Raw genomic sequence first — 27,483 nt, 5'->3', positions numbered from 1 at the left:
ATCATATGATTTTCATTTCATTGACTTTTGGAATGATGCGTTATATCAAAAATTGGGTCAAAGGTCACAATAACATATTAAAGATCATAGTGACTTGTACAAAAATAGTCATAAACTTGTAAATTTTGAAGAGCCCAACTGTTTCTTAGTGGATTCTGATAGAGGAAGACATGCTCTATCAAATGATTTTTATTTCGTTGATTTTTGGAATGATACATTATTTCAAAAACGGGGTCAAAGGTCCCGATAACATATTAAAGATTACAGTGACCTACATTTCAGAAAATTTATTTTTGATGAAATAATTGATTTCAGCATGTAATTCTCATCAATTTGATACCAAATTTGCATATATGTGCTAAAAATTGACATGGTTATGACATATTTGTACCAAAAAGGTGGTATTTTACCCTAAAAATGTCAGATTTTAGTGGTTTCTGCCCTGACCACATGGAAAGTCCGATCGGGCTGAAAATTGGTGTGCATTCATTGCTCATTAGGACCTAAAAGCACAGCAATTTTTATCAAAATCGGAAGACATGAGGTAAAAAAGTGCGTTGGTCTGACATGGAATGACCCACATGCAAGTCATATATATTTTTTTTAAGAGCACCGTCCGGACTCCCATAGCTCTTGTGTGCCTGATCAGCAGAGTGGATTTCGAGTTAAATAGAGGCACTGCAGCCGAGTTCACGAAACGCTAGCATTAATCCTATCTGGTGTTCCTATTACAGGATGGGTTCAATGCGTCCTAACGTCTTCGGTTACGGAACTGAAAAACGTCCTTAGTCGTAAGATTAATCCTAAATTTAATAGGAAGAGTTTGGTGAAATCGACGGCAGGAATCCCAGGTCTTGTGTATCTGATCAGCAAAGTGGATTTCGAGTCAAAGGAAAGCACTGGACACATTTTATCCATCGTGTAGTCTTACATGATATATCCGTCAAATATTCCTATCTGTGAACATTTTGACTCAATTGGTCATTGAAATTGCAAGAGAATAACCAAAGAAAAAAGACCCTTGTTCAGTGCCAAATTCCAATAAAAGGCTTCAGCTGCCGTTTTCTCACAATGTTTTTATACTACCAGCATCGCTCCGTTGGTCGTTACCGAGTAAGTTCATTTGCTAACAGTTATTTTGAGTAATTACCAATAGCGTCCAGTGCCCAGTGCCTGTAAAGGTTTGTTGTCCCTCGGTATGACACTGTGACTGCTTTGACTTTGGAAGTCGACAATGTGACGCGAGCGCCAGTTCGGTCGGCTTCCAGACTTTAAAATCACCTAAAGGTAGCTTATTGCTCCCAAATAAAAATAAATGGGCTACGCGTCCTCCTAGATCCTGCGCTTGTATAGGCCACAATCTCAGAGATTAGTGTTGGAAGAAAAGTACAATTCTCAATAACTCTGTCAAAACGAACTTTTCCACTGTGTTGAAGAGTCGAAGCTCCATTTATTCTGCCTAAAGACCTTTATCATAGTGCAGTCATCTTGATTTTCTCCCCATTCAAATAAATGTAACCAAACCGAGGCTGGAAGGAGAAAATAGTCTGGTTCCTTTTGTACAATATGTACGAGCATCTATTACTGCTATTGGAAAAGGTACATAACCAAGCTGGTAGCAGCATGATAATGGTCTATTTTTTAGATCATACAATAATACCTCGTTTACATAATAAAAACGGTGGTGACCACAGAGGCCAAGTACTAGTGTCTGGATTTTTCGTACGATCACCACTGACCGTTTTACATCAAGAATTACTAATTGTGACCAGAACGGAGGTCGAATATTACTCTGTCCGGGTCATTATTAAGCACCACAAACAATCAACCCAATTTTTATAGACAATAAATCCCGTTGCCCCAGGTACAAATATAATTTGTAATGTGTGGTGCAATAACGACTGTGACTTTCCTATGTCACCGACCATGGTAATCAACCAATCAGAGAACGTCTTAAACATACCGGTACATAGACATACTAAGACACGTGCCCATGAAGTCGATGATCCAACACGCACGTCGAGGATCCAAGAGCAAATATTGAGGTTTTATTTTTATTCTAGTAGTACAAATATAGCATTATATACGCCTTTACATTGAAAACAATATCACCAATTAATTATTACTTCTTGTCCTGGAAGCAAATAAAAACGTAAAATATTCTAAAAGGTAGAAAAACCGTAATACAAAAAATATTAAAACGAGTCGAAATACAGTTGAATGTCACTTCCAGGACCCCGTAGGCTTGTGTTTCTTAACTATTCTTCTGGGACCCGATCAGGACACTTGTCTTTTGTACACGTCTCGCTGTCGGAGCTGCCGTCTTGAGTCCATCTTGAGCTGCTCTCTTTGCACTTCTTTGCATCCTCTGGAAATAATCAGAATATAGAATCATTAGAGAAATGAACTGTATGAAACTGTTTCCCCACAATTCTAGAAATAGAACATACCTTGTTTTTAATAGCGTAAACATTTCTTGAAGTAACCAACTTACCAGCTGTTTTGATAAGTTGAGGAACGAACTCATTCCAAAAGCGACATTCCCTGGCCTTGATGCCACGCCCATTCAACATGTCCGGTGTCAGATCTTTGTACTCAAGTCCCTCAACGGTGAACAACGGCCACTCTGTCGGTTTCTCTTCGTCTGTGAGTTCAGCATCCAGAGAAGACAGGTTCGGGTTGCTGGAATAAAGTAAAGACGAATTGAGTACCAATGGATGACTTTGGAACGCTAGGTGGCAGCAGACTCACCAGGTAAATTTCCACTGTTTACGTAGTTCTAAGCATGCGCACATTACAGGGAACAATGAATTTTACATGATAAGTCTGCTGCCACCTAGTGTCCCAAAAGTCCCCCAATGACAAAGTTCAAGGATGTACACGATAGATGGAGTTGCGAAGATTCAATCCATGAGTTGAAACAAAGATAAAAAGACAACATTCTGGTCTTGGGTAGAAATTGAAAGTTTCCTCTTGTTTTGCATATTTTAATGGCCATGCAGCTCAATCTCTCAAAGCTGAAGACTGGAACCATTTGAAGTCATCTATGAAATGACATTATTGACTCCCTTAAACCTTTCTCAAATTTGTTTTCCAGCCCTAATTTTATTGCAGGATATGAATCCTCTTGACAAGTTCTAAATGTCACTTTAGTCTAAAGCTGTGTGTGCTAAGCAATGGCCTTATTTTCTAAAGTTAATCTATCTATATTCTAGGTAGGATTTGAAACTTTACATGGTGGAAATACGATATTGGAATGTTTGCGGAAACACCATGTAATTACTGTCTCTAAATGAGTTGGGTTGGGGTGGTTCTAAAAAAGAAGTTGGTATCAACTCGACGTTTCGATCAGTATGCTCTGATCGTCTTCTAAAGAAAGCTGGACTGATGCTGTATCCATCTTCTGTTTTGTTTCCCTCTTTCGGTGTATTGAAGTCCAAATTGGTTGTTTTGCATGTCCGCCTGTTGTCATACCAACTTGCAGGGTAATGACCCCCTCATCTCCACTTTTTCGATTGAATGATCTTTAATAATACTATCCTGCACCCTTAGGTTGATTTCGTAAGTTCTCATTTTTCCAACCTGTCCTTCTTTATTCTTTCCTAAGCCCTCTCTGTCACCTTTAGTTTTTTTCACAAGGCGTTTGGTGTTCAATAACTTTGATAGTGCATGTGTGATACATGATTGCCTGTATACTCGTTATCTCACTCTTATAATTGAAGGACCTAAATTGTTAACTTACCCCGTCTTTGCCAAGTTGGACCAGTATTTGATTGTTCGGATCGACATGCGAACTTCGTCTTCAGTGGTTGGGTAGTCGTCCAAAGGTAGGCCTACCAGTGGAAGACCAAAGACAAACTGTAACTCTTCCCCATGGTTAGCTTTCAACCACGATGGGCCGCTGATTTTCGTTGTTGGGTCGTGGGTCATGAAGTAGCGGTACACCTTACGCCCGGCTTGGGTGTAAGCCTGTGCCGTTTTGTCGGCGGGGCAGACGAACCAAAAGTCACCAATCATCTGTAAAAGTGCCTCCAGGTAGTTGCAACTAGGTCCATCTATGCAAGTTGGATCTGTGTACATCAACTTGACTGCATCTGTCACTATGGGCTCCGTGCTAATAATCGATTCAAATATCGGACCGAAAGCCTCGTATGTGGTGCTGTTTATAAACGGTGCCTCGTCAGTGTTGTCGGGAAATAACATCGTAAACCACATCATGCCTTCATCGGCATTTGAACCTATGATTGACACTGCGTCGTTGATGGCACTCTTTGCGTCAAGTTCAGCTGGTAGGCCCGGGAGGAAGTTGCCGTCAACAACCGGCACCAGAAATATACCAACTCCGAACTCTTTAGCTAGCTGCAATTATAGAGAAAAAGCTTCAGGTAAAACTTGTTGATACAGTGATCGCGGTGAGACGTAAATGTAAGACGCTTGCGACGCTCAATGAGATTGGAGCATTATATGTAGGTTTAAAATATGGTAGACAAGTCTACTGCCACATGTAGAGTAGGCCTACTGTGAGTCATAAGACAATTCTCATTTTAGTCCTTAATGAAACCAGCGTATTTGCACGGATAGGGGATTTTGTACGCCGGAGATTCGCCCCCCTCATTTGGAAGTTACCGTGAGAAAAGAAGGATGATTCAAAAGAGGGCGCTATCAGACGAAGTTTGTAGGCAGTTCGCTGGCGGCCCGGAGGGGGGGGGGGGGGGGGGGGGGGGGTGGGACACCGAATCTCCGGGGAGCAGAATCTACCACACTGTCACTGTATCTGAATTAAGATGTACATGCAAGATGGAACTCTGTTCCCCTGCGTGAATTTAAAAAGTCAGGAACTGATTGGCCAAATTATAAAGTGTTTACTAATAATAAACTTACCCCTTCTTGTTGGCTCTTAATGATGTAGTCAATATCCTCAACCTTCTGTAGACACTCCAGTAACTCTTCAGATGTGTCTCGCTCGCAGCCGAGTAGTTTACCGAGAGCAAAGGCAACCTTCCGGGCCTTTTCAGCTTCAATGGTTGCCCATGGGGAATGCACATTACCGCTCTTTCGGTAAAAAAGGGAAAAGGTCACGAGAAAGATTCAAATAGCATTTTGGATTGTGCACACTACATATTTGCCCACATTTCAAAAGTGTCTAAGTATTGTGTTCTTGATATTTCCACATGGCTGACGAGTGAGGGTGCATATTCCATGAATGGTGGTTTTAAAACGCTAGGTGGCAGAAGACTAATCAGATAGAAGTCCCTTGTTCACGTATTATGTTCCGAGTATGTGCACAGTCCACCATTATACATAAATGCTGGAAGGTTCCACTATAGTTACTGGCTCCCTATTACGCCAACACGTTCGATTGGCAAGGGCGAGGAATGTTGGAAACCTCAGAATCATATTAGCATCAACATTATCACGATGACCTACACGTATGTTTTTGTTGCACTCCCCCTTCCCCTCCCCCAACTCACCCCACCCAAAACAATATCTGTTTTCGTTCGACGGCCGAACATCTTTATTAAAAAGCCCCGAACAAAAACAAGGTGTACTAAGCTAACCTCCGAACTCCTTAAAATAAAAATCGACCGTCGTCACCTACCTCCATGATGGCACCGCGGAACAGCCCTGCACTTCCTGGGGACAGCATTTGGAGATTCACGCTAGCAGATCCGGCACTCTCCCCAAAGATTGCAACTCGCTCAGGGTCACCTCCGAAAGCTGAGGTTTTGTTTACACAATACATGAAAGCAAAAAATAAAAATAAATAAAAGAGAATTAATCTAACTACAACCATTGTCCAGCCATCCAGTTCTTCTGTTTATCATATCCAGAAACACTAGTGTTTGTGTTTCAGCCAGAACTGGACATATTTTCCTTGCAATATCGTTGTACTCTGCAAGGTCCTCAGTTTTGCATTCTTGCTCCAGTAGGGGGGGGGGGGTCTCAGGAGGTGATCCATAGTTTGTGGCTCTGTCCCACATATGCAGGTCACGTCTTCAGAGTCCAGATATCCCCACTTCTTGAGAGACACCTTGCACCGGCCAGTTGATGTTCTAAGTCTGTTGAGGCACTTCCATTTAGCCCAGCTCGAGTGAACACCAGGAGGGGAGTTCTTCTAAAGCACTCATGTCCATGGATGTTCTAGGTGGAAGTTTACCACGTCTCTCACCCCACATGGCATTTCGGAGAACCCCGGCTTCTGCATTTGGTTTGAATTTGTTGAGGAAGCTTTACCTGCACAGAGTCGTTTTTAGCAGGTTCGTGGCTAAATGGAGGGTATTGCTCATTTTTTTCTGTAGTCTGACGTTTTCTGCTGCCTTTGCCGCACTGCGTCGAACAACAGGTGGCGCTATACCAAAAAGTATGTATAGGCTGCGAGTTGTATTAAAGTATTTGTCACTAATAGGTTGCTGGTTTTCCTTTGCCATTCAGCCAGCCTACCTCAAACATCAATGTGTAATGGCCCTAAAGGGACATTTACACAACGAAAACATCTTTGCAAATTATTTGCGACATTTCATGTTGCCAAAGATATTTCCAAACATTGCAAATAATTTGCAACATTGAATAGAAAATTAACATGTATAACATGACCATTAAGGGCCAACATAGACCTTATTGCAGATAGCAAAAATCCGACGTCCCGCAAAGGATTGTGGGAAATATTTTGCACCTCCAGTTATACGGTCGTCACGTAACGTGTTCTACAAAGTTTTTTTGTAAACAATAAGTTTGTAAACATTGACATTGTTCTTGGTGGACGGTCATGCTTCTGTGGCGGAAGACAGTTTCACCCACGAATGTGTGTACCTCCATGCTTTATTTAGCCACGTCAGATGTGTAATATTAATATAAAAAACTACGACAATAATGCCATCGGACCAGTGTGTGCTTTGCGACTCAACGGAAGAACGAGGGACTGTACATGTATGTACATACGTAGGTAGGTCCATGCATGTTCTTTTGACTTTGATTGAACACAAAATAGTTTAATAAATCAATAAAGCTTGTTTATGATTTAATCATGACCGGGTCATGATTAAATCATCAAGCATGTCAAACCCAACAAGCTGTAGGCTACAATTTGAGTATTGTATAGGCTAGATTTATGTGTGATTTGTGGTAGAAACTAAAAAAGAAACATACATAGGCCTATTCAATTATATATTCCTCAACATTTTTTAGAGATGACAGATATTGATATTATATTCAGAATATAATATCAATATTCTGATAATGATACTGCTCATTAATTAGCTCATAGTCATATTAGTCATGACTGCCTTTCAGGGCAGAGTGTTTGGTTATGATTTACAAGGCAAAAGATCATTCATAAATGCCTCAATCAGTTTCGCTATCTGCATTCCTGTTGTGGTGGAGAGCGCTTCACGTGGGGTCAGGGTGTTTAAAGTTAACGAGTGATAAAGACCAGCTGGAGATGTTTATAACCGGTTGTTTTTGATATGTTTAGATGCATAATATGTGCTGGTCTTGGTGCTAGATGTTTCACCGATACGGGTGATGTTTGTGAGTTGGCCCCGCTGGGTGTGAAAGCAAAACAAGAAACGTCTTGCACCAAGACTAACTACGCACACACCACACAATGCATCCGAAAACTGTCTCAGTCATTAAAATGCAACACATGTCAGGTCATCAAATAAGATACGTAAAAGAGGAAACAAGGGCTGAACGACCACGACCCTGCCTGTTTTAAACGCCTTTTTAAGAACTTGTAACCACTCATTTATTCCCTTAGTTTTTGTCTGCTTTATCTTTCAGATAATTACTTGTGCATCAACATGCTTCGTGACAGGACTCATATTGGAAGCAGTTATTCTCCCAGTTCTGTGTTCACTCCAAAGATGTGATCTGTACTGTTGTTTTGTGGACTCGACCAACCACATCCTACTTCTTTTGCTGCAGGAGAGCTCATTGACCATCTTCTGAATTGACTAAAGGCTGTGTGTGTGTATGTGTGTCTTCATGCTCTTGAGGCCATTTTTGACTGATGACACGTAAATTGGCGATGAAAAGATAAATGTTAATTGCAGAGTGAACTGTGACGCAAGCGAAGGTATCGCAAATGCTTCTTAATATGCCTGTGCGTGGCGTCCTGCGGTTGTAGGCTACAATTCTCAGAGAAAGTAGAATAATACAATACAATACAAACAATAACACTGTCCAAACGTCCATTTCCACTGTCTTGAAGAGTTTAAAGCTTCATTTATTCTGGTTACTTAAATCATACAATAATACTTCATAATGCAAAGATTTAAATAATACCAAGGGTTGCAATTGCAAAGATCTAGAGGGTTGTAAACTGCCTCAGTACAGTCAACATGAACAATACCTGAGGCAAACAAGGGTAGATAATAATTGAGTGAAGTAAACTGCAATGTAAGTGTTTTTAAGGGGCCATGAAAATACCAAGTGTGTTATAAAGTTAATATTACCAATTTAGATATTTGAAGAAAAAAATTAAAGGATGGAAATTATAAAATAAAAGTGTTTGTAAACAAATATATTGAACAAAAAGTGTGACAGGTTTGGATTTATTTTCAGCAAGAGTTAAATTATGTGTACCCACAGTTATCAATGAAACCTTTAAACTCTCACCATAAAATGGGTCAAATAATTACAGATGCTGGTTAGATTGTGAACAATTGTTTTCACACCAACCTCGGGAGTTAAACTCACAACATGCATGATATAGCATTCACAAACAAGAATTTGTCACAGGTTTTATACAAAGCTGCAGTTTTATCATGGCACTGTCATCTTTAGATTCCATTCCAACCTGTGGGTGTAGAAGATAGTCTGATCCCTCTTCTAGAGTCTTTTTGAGTGAACAAGGACTCTGACATGCATGCCGTGTTTGCCAAAGGTGGCTGCAGCTTAATAAATATCAATTGTTTTAATGTTGGCTTTGTGAAGTCATGAGACAGCTTAATACATTACAAATTGCCTCTGGCAGTACTGAACCCATTATTAGTGGGCCCTGAACCACCTGACCACAGTGCCAGTCAACTTACTTGTTAATTTAAATCCAAATTTTTAAGATGCAGAGTTTGCAGAGAATCACATTTAAGTGCTCACAATACTTCTTCTTTGATGGCAAGGTTTGAAATGACTTTTCACCAAACTACAAAATGAGACCTATCAGTATAATTAGTTTAGAATCGTTTAGAATAAAAAATGTATTAATTGGGATAGTTGCCCCCAAAATAATAAAGTTAAATGGTAACAATTTCCAAGTAAAACCAAAAGGATTTATTTTTTGAGGATGCCCAATGCAGAATCTATTTTTGTTGTTGAATAAATCAAACTTATTTGAAAACAAAAATTAAAAAGAAATTATATTCTTTTTTCAAATTCCTACCTTAAGAAGGGTTTCCCTCATGTGACCTAGTCCTTGCTTTTCGAATTACAAACCTACAAAAACTCATAGTCTCATATCATATGATAAAATTATAGGCATAACAAACATACCATTATTACAGTACCAGTAGGGTCTAACAATAAAGCTTACAACTTGATGCTTTATGGTACAGTGTACTAAAAGTATCATTTTTGTAATACATGCACAAAACAAAGCACAAAGTATGTAATTATATTATGCACAGAATCATGTTCGTACAATACGTGTACATCAAACTTGTATAAACTGAACCCTTGATAAAAACATGTTTATGCTAGGACTACTTCTAAGTTCTAGAAACTAGAAGTATGCTAGGACCTACCTACACCAGAACCTTGTCGTACTTGTCATGTCATGATCTACGGTATAACCATGGAGGTAGAAATAGATTTATATTAATAAATATAAACATAAACCACAATTACTTAGTCACTTTTGGTCACTTTAATTTTGAACCATATCAGTGGTAGACCTAAAAAGTTGATGGTGTGAGAAATAAGGAAAAAGTATCATCTGCCACATAAAGTTTTAAAAATGTACAACTACCATGATTGAAAGCTATTCTATTTACGTCCACGTCATTGCTGATCAGTATTACAGATACAATCGAATCAAGACAATGTAACCATTGATGGGCTTTATCCATAGAGCTATACCTAGACTCTATCTAGACCAGGAATAAGAAATGTTTTTATTTTTTGTAAAACAGTCATGACAGTCCTCGATCATCATGACCTTCCTTGGCAATGTTTCTCTGTTTTGTAACAGAAAAAAATGTCTTACTTTTGTCATTGAGGTAGTCCATGCTTTTGTCGAAGTATTTATCAGCACAAATCGGAGTCACTGGTGGGAAGTTTTGGTTGTTATTTCCGATCCTTCGAGGGTGACTGATGGTTGCGGGAGGGTCACTGATCCGTGTTGCAACTTCTCGCCATTGACCTTGTCAATGTCAGTCTTCCGACGCCCTACAGACGTAGACGGGCAAACCTAAAAACAGTAATTTTATCGCGAAAAAATGTCGCCTTTGGAGTTTGTCTTTAACTACTGTGTCTTGTCACATTCACTTTAGCTAAAGATTACCTTAGTTTGTCTATGCCAGAACTATTTATTCTATCAACCAGCTCTTTCTCGGTCACTCCTGCCACATCCATTTTGCAAACCGATCGATCGTGTACGAACGTTGAACGTTGTTTACTTTTTTGAGCGAGGTGCCAAATTTTTCCCACAGTCCTTTGCGCGCACATGCGCAGTTGTTCAAAATTGCTATCTGCAATAAGGTCTATACAAATGACTCGCTATACCACCTCCAAACATTACCCATATCAATCAGATGAAAATGATTTTTTGGTTATTGGCAAATTTAAATGGCTTTCTTGGATGAGTTATTGTGAGGCAATACAATTGTCAGAAATTATAACGCACTCGACGCATGTAAGATACCACATACATGCAATCAAAAATTAAGTGCACACAACAAAAATGTTATTCATAAATCAAACACGTATCAGTTGCGATAATACTGAGTCATGATTACCTTGGATATTGTCTCTGACCCACTTCAGAGCAAGCTGTTGATCCAACAAACCGAAATTACCAGGAATGACATCATCACCTGAACGAAAGAAAACAATGCCCTCATAAATGATTCAAACTGATTAGGGATTCAAGTTTGCCTCAAATCTCATTTCGAAGTTGTTTTCTTGCATCTTATTTGATATTTATTTTGGAATTTCCACTTGAGCAAACACGATCTTTACGAAGGGAAATATATGAACCATGATAAGGATTGGGTTTTTATAATAAATAACCTAGTCCTCGACAGAGAGACCTGCGTTTACGGTGTTTATATACAATGGTTAGAAAGGGCTGATGTCAAGAGTTCCGGTAATGAATAGTATCGAGAAAATGGGCCCATGTTGGCTCCGAGCAGAAGTAGGGTGTGTGTGTTTGTGTTCAAGTCATATTTTCTACTCTGAGCTGCTGACTTTTCCAAGGTCTTTATGCCTTCTGCTCGGAGCTGCCCCAACATTTTTTGTTGACTTTACCCGTCGAAGACTTTACCCGTCGAAAGAAATCCCAAAGCTCCGAGGCGGTAGTTCATAGTGACCAGGATGACGTCACCGATGACCGCTGTTGTGGCTGGAGATAATTCCTCGATGGTCCCTTGACCCATGAAGTATCCACCACCATGGATGAACACAAGAACGGCTGCATCAGAAGGCTACATAATAATAATTATTAGCATAAAATATTACTTGGTAACAAGTAATGGGGAGCTGTTAGTATAAAACATTGTGATAAACGGCTCTCTCTGAAGTAACGTAGTTTTCGAGAAAGAAGTAATTTCCCACGAATTTGATTTCGAGACCTTAGAATTAGATTTGGAGGTCTCGAATAAAGCTCACAACTTCGTGTGACAAGGTTTGTTTTCTTTCATTATAATTATCGACGACCAATTGAGCTCAAATTTTCACAGGTTTGTTATTTTATGCATATGTTGAGATAACCAATAGTGTCCAGTGTCTTTAAGCAAGTTAATTTAGTTGCTTATTGAATAACATTGAAGTAAATTGGTTTATACATCAGGTATACACAACAAATGAACTTCAAATTCCAACTGTGCAGCAACAGATTCAATATTAAAAAATTAAAGTTGCATAATATGTGCTTAACGTACCAGCAACGAACAATTTAAACAACCCAGCTCTACCTGTGTATGATAAAAAAAACCATTTCACTGGCAATGTCGTTATAGTGTCTTTTTTTAATACAATGTCACTAGATGGCAACGGCACACATACACACATGTAAATGGATATAATTCTACACAAAAATCACCTACCACTTGCTGTGGGACGAACACATCTAGCACGAGACAGTCTTCAACCAAGCTGCTAATTTGTGAAAATTTTCCCCATTTAATTGTTGGCTGCGGACATGGGTTTCCCGGCTTCGTGGCTTGCAGCTCGCCACTCCACGACTTTGCTACCGGCGGTCTGAGTCGTAGCGGACCGACGGGCGGCTCGGCGTACGGTATACCGAGGTAGGCGTCTACGGCCCCGTGAAACTCCGGACGTCCCTCCGGACGGAATTGCAACGCGGTGCCCACAATCCGACCCTGGCTCGTTGCAACGAAAGGGGAAACGTCACCGAAGGCTCGTACGAAGCAACAAGCAAGGAAGAGAACGGTGCTCAAACTCGCCTCCATCATGGTTGTGTTGTTCCGAATGGTATCAAAGGGAATGGCAAGTTGTAGTACTGACGCGTCATGACGAGTCGTAATTTCAGGGTTCGATTGTATTCAATAAAGGTAAGGTTCCTTTTACTGCATGAATGCACTACGGTCACATCAATAGCCTATAATCAAAGCTTTAAAAAAAAAACCAACAACATCAAACCCACACATATCGCGCACAATTTCGTTGCCGTTTGAATGTCGACAAACGCAGGGTTTCAGAGGAATTTTGATTTGAAGTTTTGTTTTGTTTTGGTGGGGCGGGGGATACAAGTCGAAAGTAAACTTGATCAGAGGGTTGTTTAACCGTCGGATTAATTGCTGACTAAACTGACCATGGATATATTTTATCACTGACGACTAACTTTACAATGTTTCAAACTTTACAAAGATAATTTAGATTTTCGAATTCACTCAGATGGATCTTCAGCATTTTTAAAGATGGTATAAAACAAAATGATAGACGGGGAAAATAAAAAAAAATGGACTGAAGGCTAAAAAGATTCATAAATATCTCGGACAGTTTCGCTTTTCCTATTGATGGAGAGCGCGTCACGTGGGTGTGTATAAACCCTTGTTTATGACCAGAAAAAAGTGTTGAAACATGGGCGTGACACGCGAGCTTGCACCTGTTCTTATAAGACAGTTTCTTCATTCCTATTGGTCGAGAGCAACGGCTCAAACAGTTGTGCCCGTGTGTCACATCACACGATACGCGCGACGCGCACAGCATTCCCTTATAAGGAGTTGTTTACCCGAGGGCGGCGGAGGGCTTTACCATTTCATAGCTGGAGGGGTGTTGTGTTGAAAGAAATCATTGAACAATTATAATTTTTGCATTTATTTTACTTTTTGACCAAAAAGTGTTGACGTTTTTGACCGAAAATGTATTTATGAATGGGAATCAAAGTGTGTTGAAGAGGTTTTCAACCAGTGGTTTAAACCCGCCGAGGCCTGGTTCGAGATAATTTTCCTCGAATTCGTCTCGGTAAAATGATTAAGAACCAGGCCTCGTTGGGATTAAACGACTAGTTGAAAACCTCTTCACCACACATTGATTCCCTTATTAATAACAAATTATACAGACATAAGTTAATAAAGAACAGCAAAAGTAAATGATTAAAATAAAACAGTGAACAAAGCTGTGAGATTTGAAATTTTAACAGTTATGATCTTAAAGACAATGGACACTGTAGGTAATTGTCAAAGACCAGTCTTCTCACTTGGTGTATCTCATCATTTATGCATGAATTAACAAACCTGTGAAAATTGGTCGTCGAAGTTGCGAGATAATAATGAAAGAAAAAACACCCTTGTCCCACGATGTTGTGTGCTTTCGGGGGCTTGAATCATGACCTCAAAAATAGAATTCTGAGGTCTCGAAATCAAATTCGTTCTTTAAGGTTTTATGCTAATAATTATTTTAAGTAATTACCAATAGTGTCAATGCCTTTAAGTATATTCCACCCCTATCGCCAAAAAGGCGCAATGTTAAAAAGAAAGCATTCATTTTTTCGCCATTCTAAACTTCTAAATTAAAATAAATAAATAAATGGTGAAAATGCATTCTCCAATTTAAGCACTGCTATATCTGGCCCCGTGTGTAATAACCCAGCCATCGCTGCTTTTAAATCACAACTGTAAACAATTTCTAATCTGTTTTATTTTTTTAATCAGTCATTTATTTTACTGTTTTTAAAGAGTCTGTATTTACATTTCTGTTTTGAAATTTTCTTGTGTTTTAATCATATAACAAATGTAGATTATACAATAAAACAAACCCATAAACTCATGTAACCCGTTCAGTAACAACCGATGACGCGATTTAAGTTAGTGTAACCCTTTTATTCAGATGCACTGGCTGCGTTCGTTTAGCTTCCTTGGGTCGACCCCGGTGTTTGGCGTTTTTTCCCCCAGGACGAACGTGTGCAGATAACAACCCATGTTCGTCCTGGAAAAAAACCCTGCCACACACCGGGGTCGACCCAGGGAAGCTTAACGAACGCAGCCTATGTAATCTACTCAGTCGTAATAGAAAGCAAAGGGCACATGTGCGTTATACAGTTATTTTAAAGACACTGGGCACTATTTGTAATTGTCAAAGACCAGTCTTCTCATTTGGTGTATCGACAAATAACTACGCAGAAAATAACAAACCTTTGAAAACTTGAGCTCATGGTCGTCGAAGTTGCGAGAAAACAGTGAAAGCAAAAACACCCTTGTCAACGAAGTTGTCTGCTTTCAGGTGCTTGATTTCGGGACCTCAAAATCCTCAAAAACTATATACGTTACTATTCAGGAGGGAGCCGTTTCTCACAATGTTTTATACTACCAACAGCTCTCCATTGCTTAATTGTTACCTTACCTAATATGTTTTAATGCTAACAATTAGTTTTGAGTAATTGCCAATGTTTCAGCTCTTGTGTATCTAATCAGCAAAGTGTATTTTGAGTTAAAGGCACAAGGATTGATTTCACAAGGAGTTATTGGACTAGTCTTATCTCGATTTAGTTACCTTCTTAACTTTGGACTACCCTCAAGTTTGTGTTATCTCCTACGACTAGTCATAAGTGATGACTTTTTCTAACTCGCCTCCTGGACACCTTTGCTAGTTATAGTCAAAGACCAGTATTCATGGCGTAGCCTATGCCTATTTTATGTATACAATAAAAAATCTGTGAACTTTTGGACTCAATTAGTCATCGTAAAATGCAAGAGAACACTGAACAATAAAAAACAAAACCAGGTTGCACAAATTTGTGTACTGTCATGATGCCAAACTGGCCTTAAGTCTTTTAATATTAAGAGAATCTACCTCTTTCTCAAAAACTACGTTACTCCAGAGGGAGCCATTTCTTACAATGTTTTATACTATCAAGAGCTCCCAATTGCTCTTTAAAGACACTGGACACTGTTGGTACTGGTCAAAGACCAGCCTTCTCACTTGGTGTATCTCGACATATGCATAAAATAAAAAATCTGTGAAAATTTCAGCTCAATCGGTCGTCGAAGTTGTGAGGAACAATGAAAGAAAAAACACCCTTGTCACACGAAGTTGGGTGCTTTCAGATGCTTGATTTCGAGACCTCAAATTCTAAATCTGAGGTATCGAAATTCGTGGAAAATTTACTTCTTTCTCAAAAACTGCATTACTAAAGAGGGAGTCGTTTATCACAATGTTTGATACTATCAATTTCTCCCCATTACTCTTTACCAAAAAAGGTTTTATGCTAATAATTATTTTGAGTAATTACCATTAGTGTCCACTGCCTTGAAGGATGTTGTTATGCTAACAATTACTTTGAATAATTACAAATACTCTCCAGTCCCTTTAAAGGCAGTGGACACTATTGGTAATTGTCAAAGACTAGCCTTCACAGTTGGTGTATCTCAACATATACATAAAATAACTAACCTGTGAGCTCAATCGGTCATCGAACTTGCGAGATAATAATGAAAGCACAAACACCATTGCCACACGAAGTTGTGTGCGTTTAGATGGATGATTTCGAGACCTCAAATTCTAAATCTGAGGTCACTAAATCAAATTTGTGGAAAATTGCTTCTTCCCCGAAAACTATGGCACTTCAGAGGGAGCCGTTTCTCACAATATTTTATACCATCAACCTCTCCCCATTACTCGTCACCAAGAAAGGTTTTATGCTAATAATTATTTTGAGTAATTACCAATAGTGTCCACTGCCTTTAAAGAAGATACTTTATATTGCCTGCTTTGACTTTGTTAAGCTATAATGAGACTGGTATATCAACATGCTGGATTGAGAATTATCAATAAATCATTTATTTTGTTTGTGGCGATTAACAGTCAACGCATCTTACTATTAAACCCTGTAAATTTAGTACGTCTTGACTCTCGACAATACTGCTGTGGTACCGTCTTTACAAAAACATACAAAGTCTCTTTATGTATTTTTCGTTTTCATTAATGACATAAACAGAGCTTTGGAAATGCTAACCGATATCGGATGGCCTCATTGCACTCAAAATTTCCCTACGGTGTATGCTGTATTAATAACTAATATTTTCAATTGTTTATCTGGAAAATCGAAAATATAAAAAAAAAACAAAAAAAAAAAAACGCTGACGTTGAAAGCCATTGCCAAAGTCGAATTCGAACAAACGCGGTTCTTACAGAAACTTTAGTAAGTCCTCACTTTAAGATAATATCTGAAAAGTCAACGAGCCGAACGTGTCTCTTCCAGGACTCCATAGATGCTTCATGTTTTCAACTATTCTTCTGGGACCTCTGGACACTTGTCTTTTGTGCACGTCTCGCTGTCGGAGCTGCCGTCTTGAGTCCATTTTGAGCTGCTCTCTTTGCACTTCTTTGCATCCTCTGGAACAAAGACAGAATCAGAAGAGAAATGAACAAGCCACTGTCGTTAACAGTTTTTCAAAAATATCTAAAGAGTACAAAGGGTTGTTTTATGTGTCGAATTTCATCAACTTTTAACTTTAAGTTTCAACTTTAGCTCTGGGTGTAATGTTTCATGGAATCTACATACATTGTAACCCTTTCAAGTAACCAACTTACCAGCTGTTTTGATAAGTTGAGGAACGAACTCGTTCAAAAAGCGACACTCCCTGGCCTTGATGCCACGCCCATTCAACATGTCTGGTGTCAGATCTTTGTACTCAAGTCCCTCAACGGTGAACAACGGCCACTCTGTCTTTATCTCTTCGTCTGTGAGTTCAGCATCCAGAGAAGACAGGTTCGGGTTGCTGCAAATTTATTTCATAGAAAGCATAAAATAAAGACGAGTTAATTGAAATTGTACCTAGGAACGTTAGGTGGCAGCAGACTTACCAGGTAATTTTCCATTGTTTCCTAGAACAATTATAGATTCACCTGATAAGTCTGCTGCCACCTAGCGTTCCAAAAGTCCCTCATTGACGAAGTTCAAGGATATGCACGTTTAGCCTGAACATATGACGTCACACTTCGAGGCTCGTGATCAACGCCAGCGGCCGGCCTCCAGAAGGCGTGTACAATCACCTTTGACCATTATTTGTTTCACATAAAGACACGCAGTCAAATGATACGTGATACGTGATAGGACGTGATAGGAGTGTACTGTTGGGGCATTGGAAAGCTCATGTCACTGTGCACGTTTATCCAATGATATCATTATATCCAATGAAACCACTGGATCTGAGCAGCAGGTACCTGTCTTTGTCTTTGCGGACAAAGATTCAACCCATGAGTTGAAACAAAGATGAAAAGATAAAAAAAATTGTTCTGTGAAGAATATGCCGTGCAGCTCAATCTCTCAAAGATGAAAACTGAACCATCCGAAGAAATCTTTGAAACGACATAATTTTCCTCTTCTATACTTATTTCTTTGTTCGTGTTTGAGACTCACTCCATAGCAGGATAATATCATCCTTACAATCTTTCTACTTCAGTCTATCCTGAGCGGTCTGTTGCTAAGCAATACCCCTTTATGTTCTTAATTGTTATCTATCCAGAGTCCATTTTAACAGGACATGAGGTATGGTGCACTAATACTTGTTATCTCGTTCTAATAAGTGGAGGAATTCAACCAAAACAAAACAAAAGGAACCGTTATAGAAATAAACTTAGTACCCAGTCTTTGCCAAGTTGGACCAGTATTTGATTGTCCGGATCGACATGCGAACTTCGTCTTCAGTGGTTGGGTAGTCGTCCAAAGGTAGGCCTACCAGTGGAAGACCAAAGACAAACGGTAATTCTTCCCCATGATTAGCTTTCAACCATGATGGGCCGCTGATTTTCGTTGTTGGGTCGTGGGTCATGAAGTAGCGGTACACCTTACGCCCGGCTTGGGTGTAAGCCCGTGCCGTTTTGTCGGCGGGGCAGACGAACGAAAAGTCACCGCTCATCTGTGAAAGTGCCTCCACGTAGTTGCAACTAGGTCCATCTATGCAAGTTGGATCTGTGTACATCAACTTGACTGCATCTGTCACTATGGGCTCCGTGCTAATAATCGATCCAAACATCGGATAGTAAGCATGGTAAGTGGCGCTGTTAATAAACGGTGCCTCGTCAGTGTTGTCGGGAAATAACATCGTGAACCCCAACATTCCTTCATTGGCATTTGAGCCTATGATTGACACTGCGTCGTTGATGGCACCCTTTGCGTAAAGTTCAGCCGGTTGGTCCGGGAGGAAGTTGCCGTCAACAACCGGCGCCAGCAGTATCCCGTATCCGAACTCTTTAGCTAGCTGTATATGATAGAGAAAACGTTTTCGGTAAACTTGAGACAACTTATGAAACAGTGATCGAAGCGAGACCATACGGAAGACGCATGGGACGCTAAATATCAGCCTTGAGCCTACGTCAAACCCCGACAAAAGAGTGAATCATTAATATTGTTTACACAGTTCAGGCAAAGTTGGTAAGTCTGCTGCCACCTAGCGTCCTGGAAGTATTCAGTAGTTCTCATCCTTGAGGAAACAGTGTATAAGACTGGTCCCCTGTCCTTGCCGCAGAGTCGTAACAATATAAAACAACAAATGACAGTTTTGTTATTGTAAACGTTCTCTGAAAGATGGGCTTGTACTGATCGTGTTACTATGTCCGTAAGTAAATTTTATATTCATGAACTTACGAACGTGAATTTAAACAGTGTTTTCTAATTTGGAACTCACCCCTTCTTGTTGGCTCTTAATGATGGAGTCAATATCCTCAACCTTCTGTAGACACTCCAGTAACTCCGCAGCTGTGTCTCGCTCGCAGCCGAGTAGTTTGCCGAGAGCGAAGGCAACCTTCCGGTGGTCAGTTGTTGACAATGGGGAGTGCGGATTACCGCTCTTGAGTAAAAAAAAAAAGAGGAAAACCAGTTGTTGTTTTGTGATGCTCTGCATTCCCCCAACATGTTCCGCGTTCTCGGGACGTGACATTTTGACGGCGAGTTTGCTATAATAGTGTAGTTGGTGCGATATGTTTAGGGACTTCTCACACGAGAACGGAACTTGTATCAAGTCTCATTGGTCCTTAGTGATCCAACACCTTCCATTTCCAGAAGAGGGGTCTTGGAAATTTCAAAATCACCCCAATATAAAAAAAATAAAATAAAAATCGACCGTCGTCACACCAACCTCCATGATGGCACCGCGGAACAGCCCTGCACTTCCTGGGGACAGCATTTGGAGATTCACGCTGACAGATCCGGCACTCTCGCCAAAGATTGCAACTCGCTCAGGGTCACCTCCGAAAGCTGTAAGTTGTTTCACACAAAACATGAAAGCACAGCAACAAATCAACATTTTATTTAAAAGAGCTACAACCATTGTCCAGCCAGTTTTAAGTATTTATCATTTCATTCGCAGGTTCCCTTCAACATTCAGCCAGCCTACCTTGGGGGACATTATACACAACGCCAAAATCTCTGCAAATTATTCGCATCATTGCATGTTGTCAAAGGTATTTCCGAGCATCGCAAATATTTTGCAAAGTTGCTTAGATATTTGAAATGTAAGACGGTCCTTATCATTCATTCATTCATTCATTCTTTTTATTAAAAAAACAACTGGCAGCACGAAGCTGAATAATGTGGCATTACAAGATAACAATATTGATAAAAGTTGCACAGATAAAATACACAAAAACTGCACCACCACAAAAATGCACAGGGTGTTGGGGGAACCCTCTTATACATTGAAACCCCTCTATGGAATAAACCAGCTAAAAAATAGTAATCCTAGCAGTTAAAAACTGAAAAAGAAAAAACAAAATTACAAAACAATACACAAAAACAATGATGGCAAAAATGGGAAAACAAATTTGATAAAACAGATAAGATTTACAAACAAATACAGGATGTGGGAGACCCTCATTTATGAGAGCATACTATAGCATTGAACACAAAAATTACAGCCCAAACGCACACCAATAAAACAAAAGCAAATATGGAAGATCCATTCTAAGAAGATTGGTTTAAAAGTTGAGTAAGGAATGGAATTGCACTGTTGCCATAACGCTTACTCCAGGTTTAGGCACCATATATTTAGTAGCATTGCGAAGACCCATACTGTGAGTGTTGTTGTTATGAGGGAACCAACCGGCATATCTATCAGAGGTACTACATTTTACAGCAAATCAGTCAATCTCAAGTGGATCAAAATATTCAAATGAAACTTTTCTTCTTATCTGACAAAAAAACCCAAAGACACAGTGTGATAACCTGTTGTTGATTATTGTGTTAGCGCCCTCTATTGACTGTTTGTAGAAAGGGTGTTTTGTAGTTGTGTTGGCATCCATCTTGTTGTTTATTAAAGTCATGTACACATGGTTCGTTAACCTAATCCAGTGAGTTAAAGCATGGTTAAAGTCAGTAATTGAAGTTACTACATTTTGGCGACGAGGATGGGATCCTGCTAAACAGGGAGAACATCCAGAAGAAATATCAGTATGAATACCTTTGGGAATATCGGTGAATTTCAAGATGAAAAGGACAGTGAAGCATGGCCTCTGTATGTGGAACGATTGAAGCAGTTTTTTGAAGCGAACGATGTAGAGGATGCTGGTAAGCAGAGAGCTATTTTATTAAGTGTTTGTGGTGCTGACACATATAAGTTGATATCAAGCCTTGTAGCACCAGAAAAACCAGGAGAAAAGACTTTTGATGAACTAATATCGATTGCTAAGGATCATTTCAACCCACTTCCCTCGGTAATCGTTCAGCGATATAAGTTTAACACACGCATTCAGCAACAAGGAGAGACAACTGCAGAATTTGTTGCTGAATTACGCCGTCTCGCACGACACTGTGAGTATGGGTCTACACTAGAGGATATGTTGCGTGATCGCTTAGTATGTGGCTTAAAGGATGAGCGAGTGCAACGAAGGCTGTTATCAGAGCCCTCCCTTAAATTCAAGAAAGCGTGGGAAATTTCACAAGCCATGGAGCTAGCCATGAAGAATGCCAAAGACCTTCAAAGAAACCTCGAGTCTTTGCCCGTATCAGTGGCCGCTGGACCCCTGCAGCAAGCCAATAAAGTTGCTAGTAGTACCAGCACCAGGGGGCCTAACCAAACAAGGCCATATCCACAACAAGCACAGCCCCACAAACAAGGTACACACTTCACTAAATGTTATCGATGTGGACGCACGGATCACTCTGCAATTGATTGCAGGGTACGTTCGTATATTTGTCATAACTGTGGGAAACAGGGACATCTAGCCAAAGTTTGTCGGGGTGGTAAATCGTCTCACACCCCAGTAGCGTCAAAAGTTCACACGGATAAAGCGTACTGCATGGAACCTGACTTCGAAAACCCTGTGAATGCAGAAGCTAACTATACAATGTATAAAACCTCGGCACAAAACAAAGAGCCACCGCTTATCGCAAATGTACTGATAAACAAATGTAAGGTCTCAATGGAAATTGACACTGGTGCTTCTGTCTCCATTATGAGTGAGACCACTTATGACTCCATATTTAAGCACGAGAAACCTTCACTTCGTACCGGGGAACACGTCGAGTTACGAACTTATACAGGCCAGAAAATACCTGTGGTTGGTACGTGTTCAGTTACAGTAGAACACAACGATCAGAAGACTCAACTCTCACTTCTCATTGTGTCGGGTAAAGGACCAAATCTTCTCGGACGAGATTGGCTGCGCCATCTTAAGTTAGCGTGGCAAGAAATTCACCATGCCAGGCACACTGATTCGACTGCTGAGATTATGAATCATTATGAAGAGTTATTTCGGGATGACTTGGGTAAACTAAAAGGACAACCTGTAAAAATAAATATCAAAACAGATGCAAAGCCCAAGTTCTGTAAGGCGAGAACCGTGCCCTTCTCCATGAAAAAACAAGTGGAAGATGAACTCGATAGGCTCCAAAAGAGTGGTGTCATTGAACCAGTAACATTCTCGCGTTGGGCAGCACCCATTGTTCCAGTTATTAAAGAAAATGGGCAGATCAGAATCTGTGGAGATTACAAGGCCACAGTAAATCAGGCTGCTAATGTTGACTCATACCCCCTCCCTCGAGTGGAGGAATTGTTCGCTGCAATGTCTGGTGGTCAGACATTTAGCAAGCTCGATCTCAGTCATGCTTACTTGCAACTTGTACTCGATGAACCTTCGCGTGAACTTGCGACAATTAACACTCACCGTGGACTGTTCCAGTATACGAGAATGCCTTTTGGAATTTCAGCTGCACCGGCCATTTTCCAACGGACCATTGAAAGTTTGTTAGCTGACATTCCCCAAGCAGTGGCATTTCTCGATGATATCCTTGTTACAGGTAAATCTGAATCAGAGCACATTGCTAATCTTGATCGAGTACTTACCAGACTACAAAGTGCAGGCCTCCGACTGAAACAGGAGAAATGTAAGTTCTTCGCACCAGAGGTAGTTTACCTCGGACATCGGATAAATGCAACAGGCTTGCATCCCACAATGGAGAAGGTGCAAGCGATAAAGGATGCGCCAGTCCCCCGTAATGTAACTGAGTTAAAATCCTACCTGGGTATTCTCAACTACTACGCAAAGTTTTTGCCCAACTTGTCGTCGCTCATAGCCCCTTTGCACTGTTTGTTGAGGAAGGACACCCGCTGGTCATGGGACACAGCCCAGGATAAAGCCTTCCGTGAATCTAAGGAATTGTTAGTTTCAGCTCAAGTTCTGGTGCATTACAACCCAGAGAAGGAGTTAGTGCTATCATGTGATGCTAGTCCATATGGTGTGGGCGCAGTGCTGGCCAACCGAATGTCCGATGGAACAGAACATCCAATTGCGTATGCATCACGTTCCCTGTCTCCACCAGAGCGTAATTATTCACAACTAGACAAGGAAGGATTAGCAATGGTCTTTGGAGTAAAAAAGTTCCATCAGTATGTGTACGGTAGGAAGTTTGTGATATCTACTGATCATAAGCCGTTGCTCGGTTTATTAGGTGAAGGGCGAATGATACCCCCCATGGCATCATCCAGAATTCAGCGGTGGGCACTTACACTTTCCGCTTATGATTACCAGTTGGTCTACAAACCAGGGTCATTAAATGGTAATGCCGATGCACTGAGCAGATTACCATTACCCCATACACCTTCGCATGTACCAGTTCCAGCGGATTATGTCATGGTCATGGATCACATGGAGTCAACACCAGTCAGCCCAGAGAAAATTCGCCTCTGGACAGGCCGAGACCCGGTATTGTCACAGGTGCGATCATTTGTGATGAATGGTTGGCCAGCAGAATGTGCAAATTCAGCATTGCAGCCATACATCTGTCGTAAAACAGAATTAAGCATCCAAGACGGCTGCATAATGTGGGGGTCACGTGTTGTCATCCCCCCACAGGGTCGCCAGCGTCTTGTGGAGGAGTTACATGAATCGCACCCTGGAGTGTCGCGCATGAAATCGTTGGGTCGCAGTTATGTATGGTGGCCCTGCATGGACAAAGACATTGAGAGTAAAGTCAAACAGTGTTCGCCATGCCAAACCTCACGTCAATCACCACCAGTTGCACCACTGCACCCATGGGAGTGGCCCCAGCGTCCATGGTCACGCCTTCACGTGGATTATGCAGGTCCATTTATGGGACGAATGTTTCTCATAATTGTTGATGCACATAGCAAGTGGCTAGATATACATGCTATGCATAGTGCAACGTCACTGGCTACAGTAGAGAAGCTGCGTCAGACCTTCGCGACACATGGATTGCCAGATATTATTGTTTCCGATAATGGCAGTAATTTCACCAGTGCAGAGTTTCAGGAATTCTTGAAAAGGAATGGCATTAAACATGTCCGGTCCGCGCCATTCCACCCATCATCCAACGGGTTGGCTGAGCGTGCAGTTCAGTCTTTTAAGGCCGCAATGAGGCGTATGAATGAGGGTACTGTTGAGACAAAGTTGTCACGATTCTTGTTCACATATCGCACCACGCCACATGCCACGACAGGAATTTCCCCAGCTCAATTGTTGATGAATCGTCGACCGCAGACAAGACTTGATTTGGTCCGTCCGGATCTACGACGTCGAGTAACCAACAAGCAATGTGCACAGAAGGAACATCATGATAAACACGCAAAACCTCGCTCGTTTCATGTGAACGACACCGTTTATGTGCATAATTATGCGCCGGGCCCTAGATGGATGGCAGGGCGTGTAGTATCATTGTGTGGCCATCTTATGTACACAGTCCGACTTGAGGATGGTCGTGTGTGGAGGCGCCATGTTGATCAAATGCGTTTTCGATATGTCTCAAACACACCCAGTTTGGAGCCAAATTGGCCCATTCCTTCATCGGAGAGGGAGGAAATGGTTGGTGAACAACCACTTGTACAGATTGACAGTACACCATCAGTGGAAGAGCCAAGTCCAATGCCAGCAGAGCAGACTGGCTCACAGAACACAGAACCAGACATTGAACTTCGCAGATCCACACGCGTTCGCACCAAACCTGAACTCTATGGATTTCCAGATCTGTGACTCTAAAAAACACAGTTCTTCTTTTGTTACCATTGAAACAGTTGTTGATTAATAATAGTTCCTCATGTAACAGTGGAACCAGCCAATAGGTTAATGCATGTTTTCCTTCAGACCTGTGAAAGTTGGTTCTGAAACTAATTCTCTTGGATTGAATGTTCTAGTGTTCAGGTTGTTATTTCCTTAAAGTTGTTGTGTTAAGTATTATCTAAAGGAGGAGGAGTTGTGATAACCTGTTGTTGATTATTGTGTTAGCGCCCTCTATTGACTGTTTGTAGAAAGGGTGTTTTGTAGTTGTGTTGGCATCCATCTTGTTGTTTATTAAAGTCATGTACACATGGTTCGTTAACCTAATCCAGTGAGTTAAAGCATGGTTAAAGTCAGTAATTGAAGTTACTACACACAGTGAAGTCGCTTTCGTGGTTTCTGATCGTGAAGCAATCGAATTCTGTAGAAATTAACCCGCCCCTTAGCCAGTGCTAAGAAGTTATGCCAATGTACGCTCGTAAAAATAACCGCCTCATCAAAATTCAGAAAGAAAACATTTTTTTTTAAGGAATCAAACATGTATCAGTTAAATGAATAAAATGGCGATAATACTGAGTCATAATTACCTTGGATATTGTCTCTGACCCACTTCAGAGCAAGCTGTTGATCCAACAAACCAAAGTTACCAGGAATGACGTCATCACCTGAACGAAAGGAAACAATGGCCTCGTAAATGATATTCACACTGATTTGGGGATTAAAGTTCAAATCTCATTTTGATGTTGTTTTCCTGCGTTCTAGTTTGATTTTTGTTATACCTGCGAAACACTCGCAGCGAAAACAGCTCTCGGTGAACGCCATTATTTCCCTTTGCATGGAACATTCGCAGAAAGTAGAAACATAGCTTAAAGTCTTTCCTCAACGCGCAACCGAAGCTTATTATGGCTTACCAGTCGAAAGAAATCCCAGAGCTCCAAGGCGGTAGTTCATAGTGACCAGGATGACGTCACCGATGACCGCTGTTGTGGCTGGAGATAATTCCTCGATGGTCCCTTGACCGAAGAAGTAGCCACCACCATGGATGAACACAAGAACGGCTGCATTAGAAGGCTATGTTGCGTGGGAAACAGTTGGGTACACATAGAGAGATGCAAGATTATAACAGAAGTGGTGAACTTTACTTAAATTCACACCTCGTCAATGAGGGACCTTTTGGACGATTGGTGGCAGCATAACCATGTAAAATTCATTGCTTTCGGTAATGCGCAAAATGCTTACTCTATGCTCAGATCAACGGATTTAATTGAACATTACCAGGTAGGTCTGCTGCTACTTAGCATCCAAAAAGTCCGCCATTGACCTAGTTTCCAATTAGTAATATTGTAATAAGTATCAATGATCGTTGAACATTATGATTAAATACGGAACCTGAGGTCGATTTCACAAAGAGTTAGGACTAGTCCTAACTTAGGACTAGTCCCAACTTGGGACTAGTCCTGAGAGATATCAACAATGTACAGCTAGTCCTAGTTAGGACGGGTAACTCGTCCTAACTCAAGATAAGACTTGTCTTAACTCTTTTTTGTGAAATCCACCCCAGGGGGGCTGATTTCACAACGAGATAAGATTGATCTTTAGAGTTTAGTGTGTAGCAATCTTAATTACTGTAAGGCAAACATGTTAAATCACTTTACAAAATTACTCTGAACGGCTTTCTAACCTTAATATAATTGGGTAAAATTGAGCTCAGGGCGCGGTCTTTAATCAGCCTGCCACGAAGGCTTTACATCATCAAGTCATTATAAGTTGCCCAAACAACCAAGCTCTAACTTAACGATCAATGATAGAATTACCATTTCACTGGTCGTTATTGTGTTTCTTTTTTTTTCAAAGTTGGTTATACATGGCAAGATCAGAAATAACATGGATATACTAAAAACCACCTACCACTTGCTGTGGAACGAACACATCTAGCACGAGACAGTCTTCAGCGAATCTGACAATGGGTGACAGTTTCCCCATTTTAATTTCCGGCTGTGGACATGGGTTTCCCGGCATCTTGGCTTGCAGCTCGCCACTCCAGGACTTTGCTACCGGCGGTCTGAGTCGTAGCGGACCGACGGGCGGCTCGGCGTACGGTATACCGAGGTAGGCGTCTATGGCCCCGTGAAACTCCGGACGTCCCCCCGGACGGAATTGCAGCGTGGTGCCAACAATCTGACCCTGGCTCGTTGTAACGAAAGGGGAATCGTCACCGAAGGCTTGTACGAAGCAACAAGCTAGGAAGAGAACGCTGCTCAACCTAGCCTCCATCATGGTTGTGTTGATCCGAATTGTATAAGAGGTGATGCCAAAAACAGACCTACAGCAGTCAACTTTGCTGGTGTGTATAGCCGT

General features: G+C 40.8%; 1 protein-coding gene across 1 annotated transcript; it reads right to left on the bottom strand.

The window, feature by feature from the left end:
- Window positions 1-1,092: 1,092 nt before the first annotated feature.
- Window positions 1,093-27,483, bottom strand: LOC117295680. The gene is made up of 17 exons (XM_033778391.1): window positions 27,034-27,483; window positions 26,037-26,196; window positions 25,713-25,790; window positions 19,755-19,873; window positions 19,305-19,466; window positions 18,262-18,878; window positions 17,209-17,396; window positions 16,905-17,010; window positions 13,024-13,034; window positions 12,261-12,676; window positions 11,480-11,639; window positions 10,953-11,030; window positions 5,600-5,718; window positions 4,882-5,052; window positions 3,743-4,359; window positions 2,495-2,682; window positions 1,093-2,368 (listed from the first exon to the last, which is right to left on the bottom strand). Exons 1-17 carry the CDS (start codon window positions 27,400-27,402, stop codon window positions 2,259-2,261), a joined length of 3,669 nt encoding a protein of 1,222 aa, XP_033634282.1. The 5' UTR covers window positions 27,403-27,483; the 3' UTR covers window positions 1,093-2,258.

Source organism: Asterias rubens, chromosome 10, assembly GCF_902459465.1.
Source record: "Asterias rubens chromosome 10, eAstRub1.3, whole genome shotgun sequence".
Classification (NCBI taxonomy): domain Eukaryota; kingdom Metazoa; phylum Echinodermata; class Asteroidea; order Forcipulatida; family Asteriidae; genus Asterias; species Asterias rubens.
This window is presented reverse-complemented; position numbering and strand designations above follow the sequence as displayed.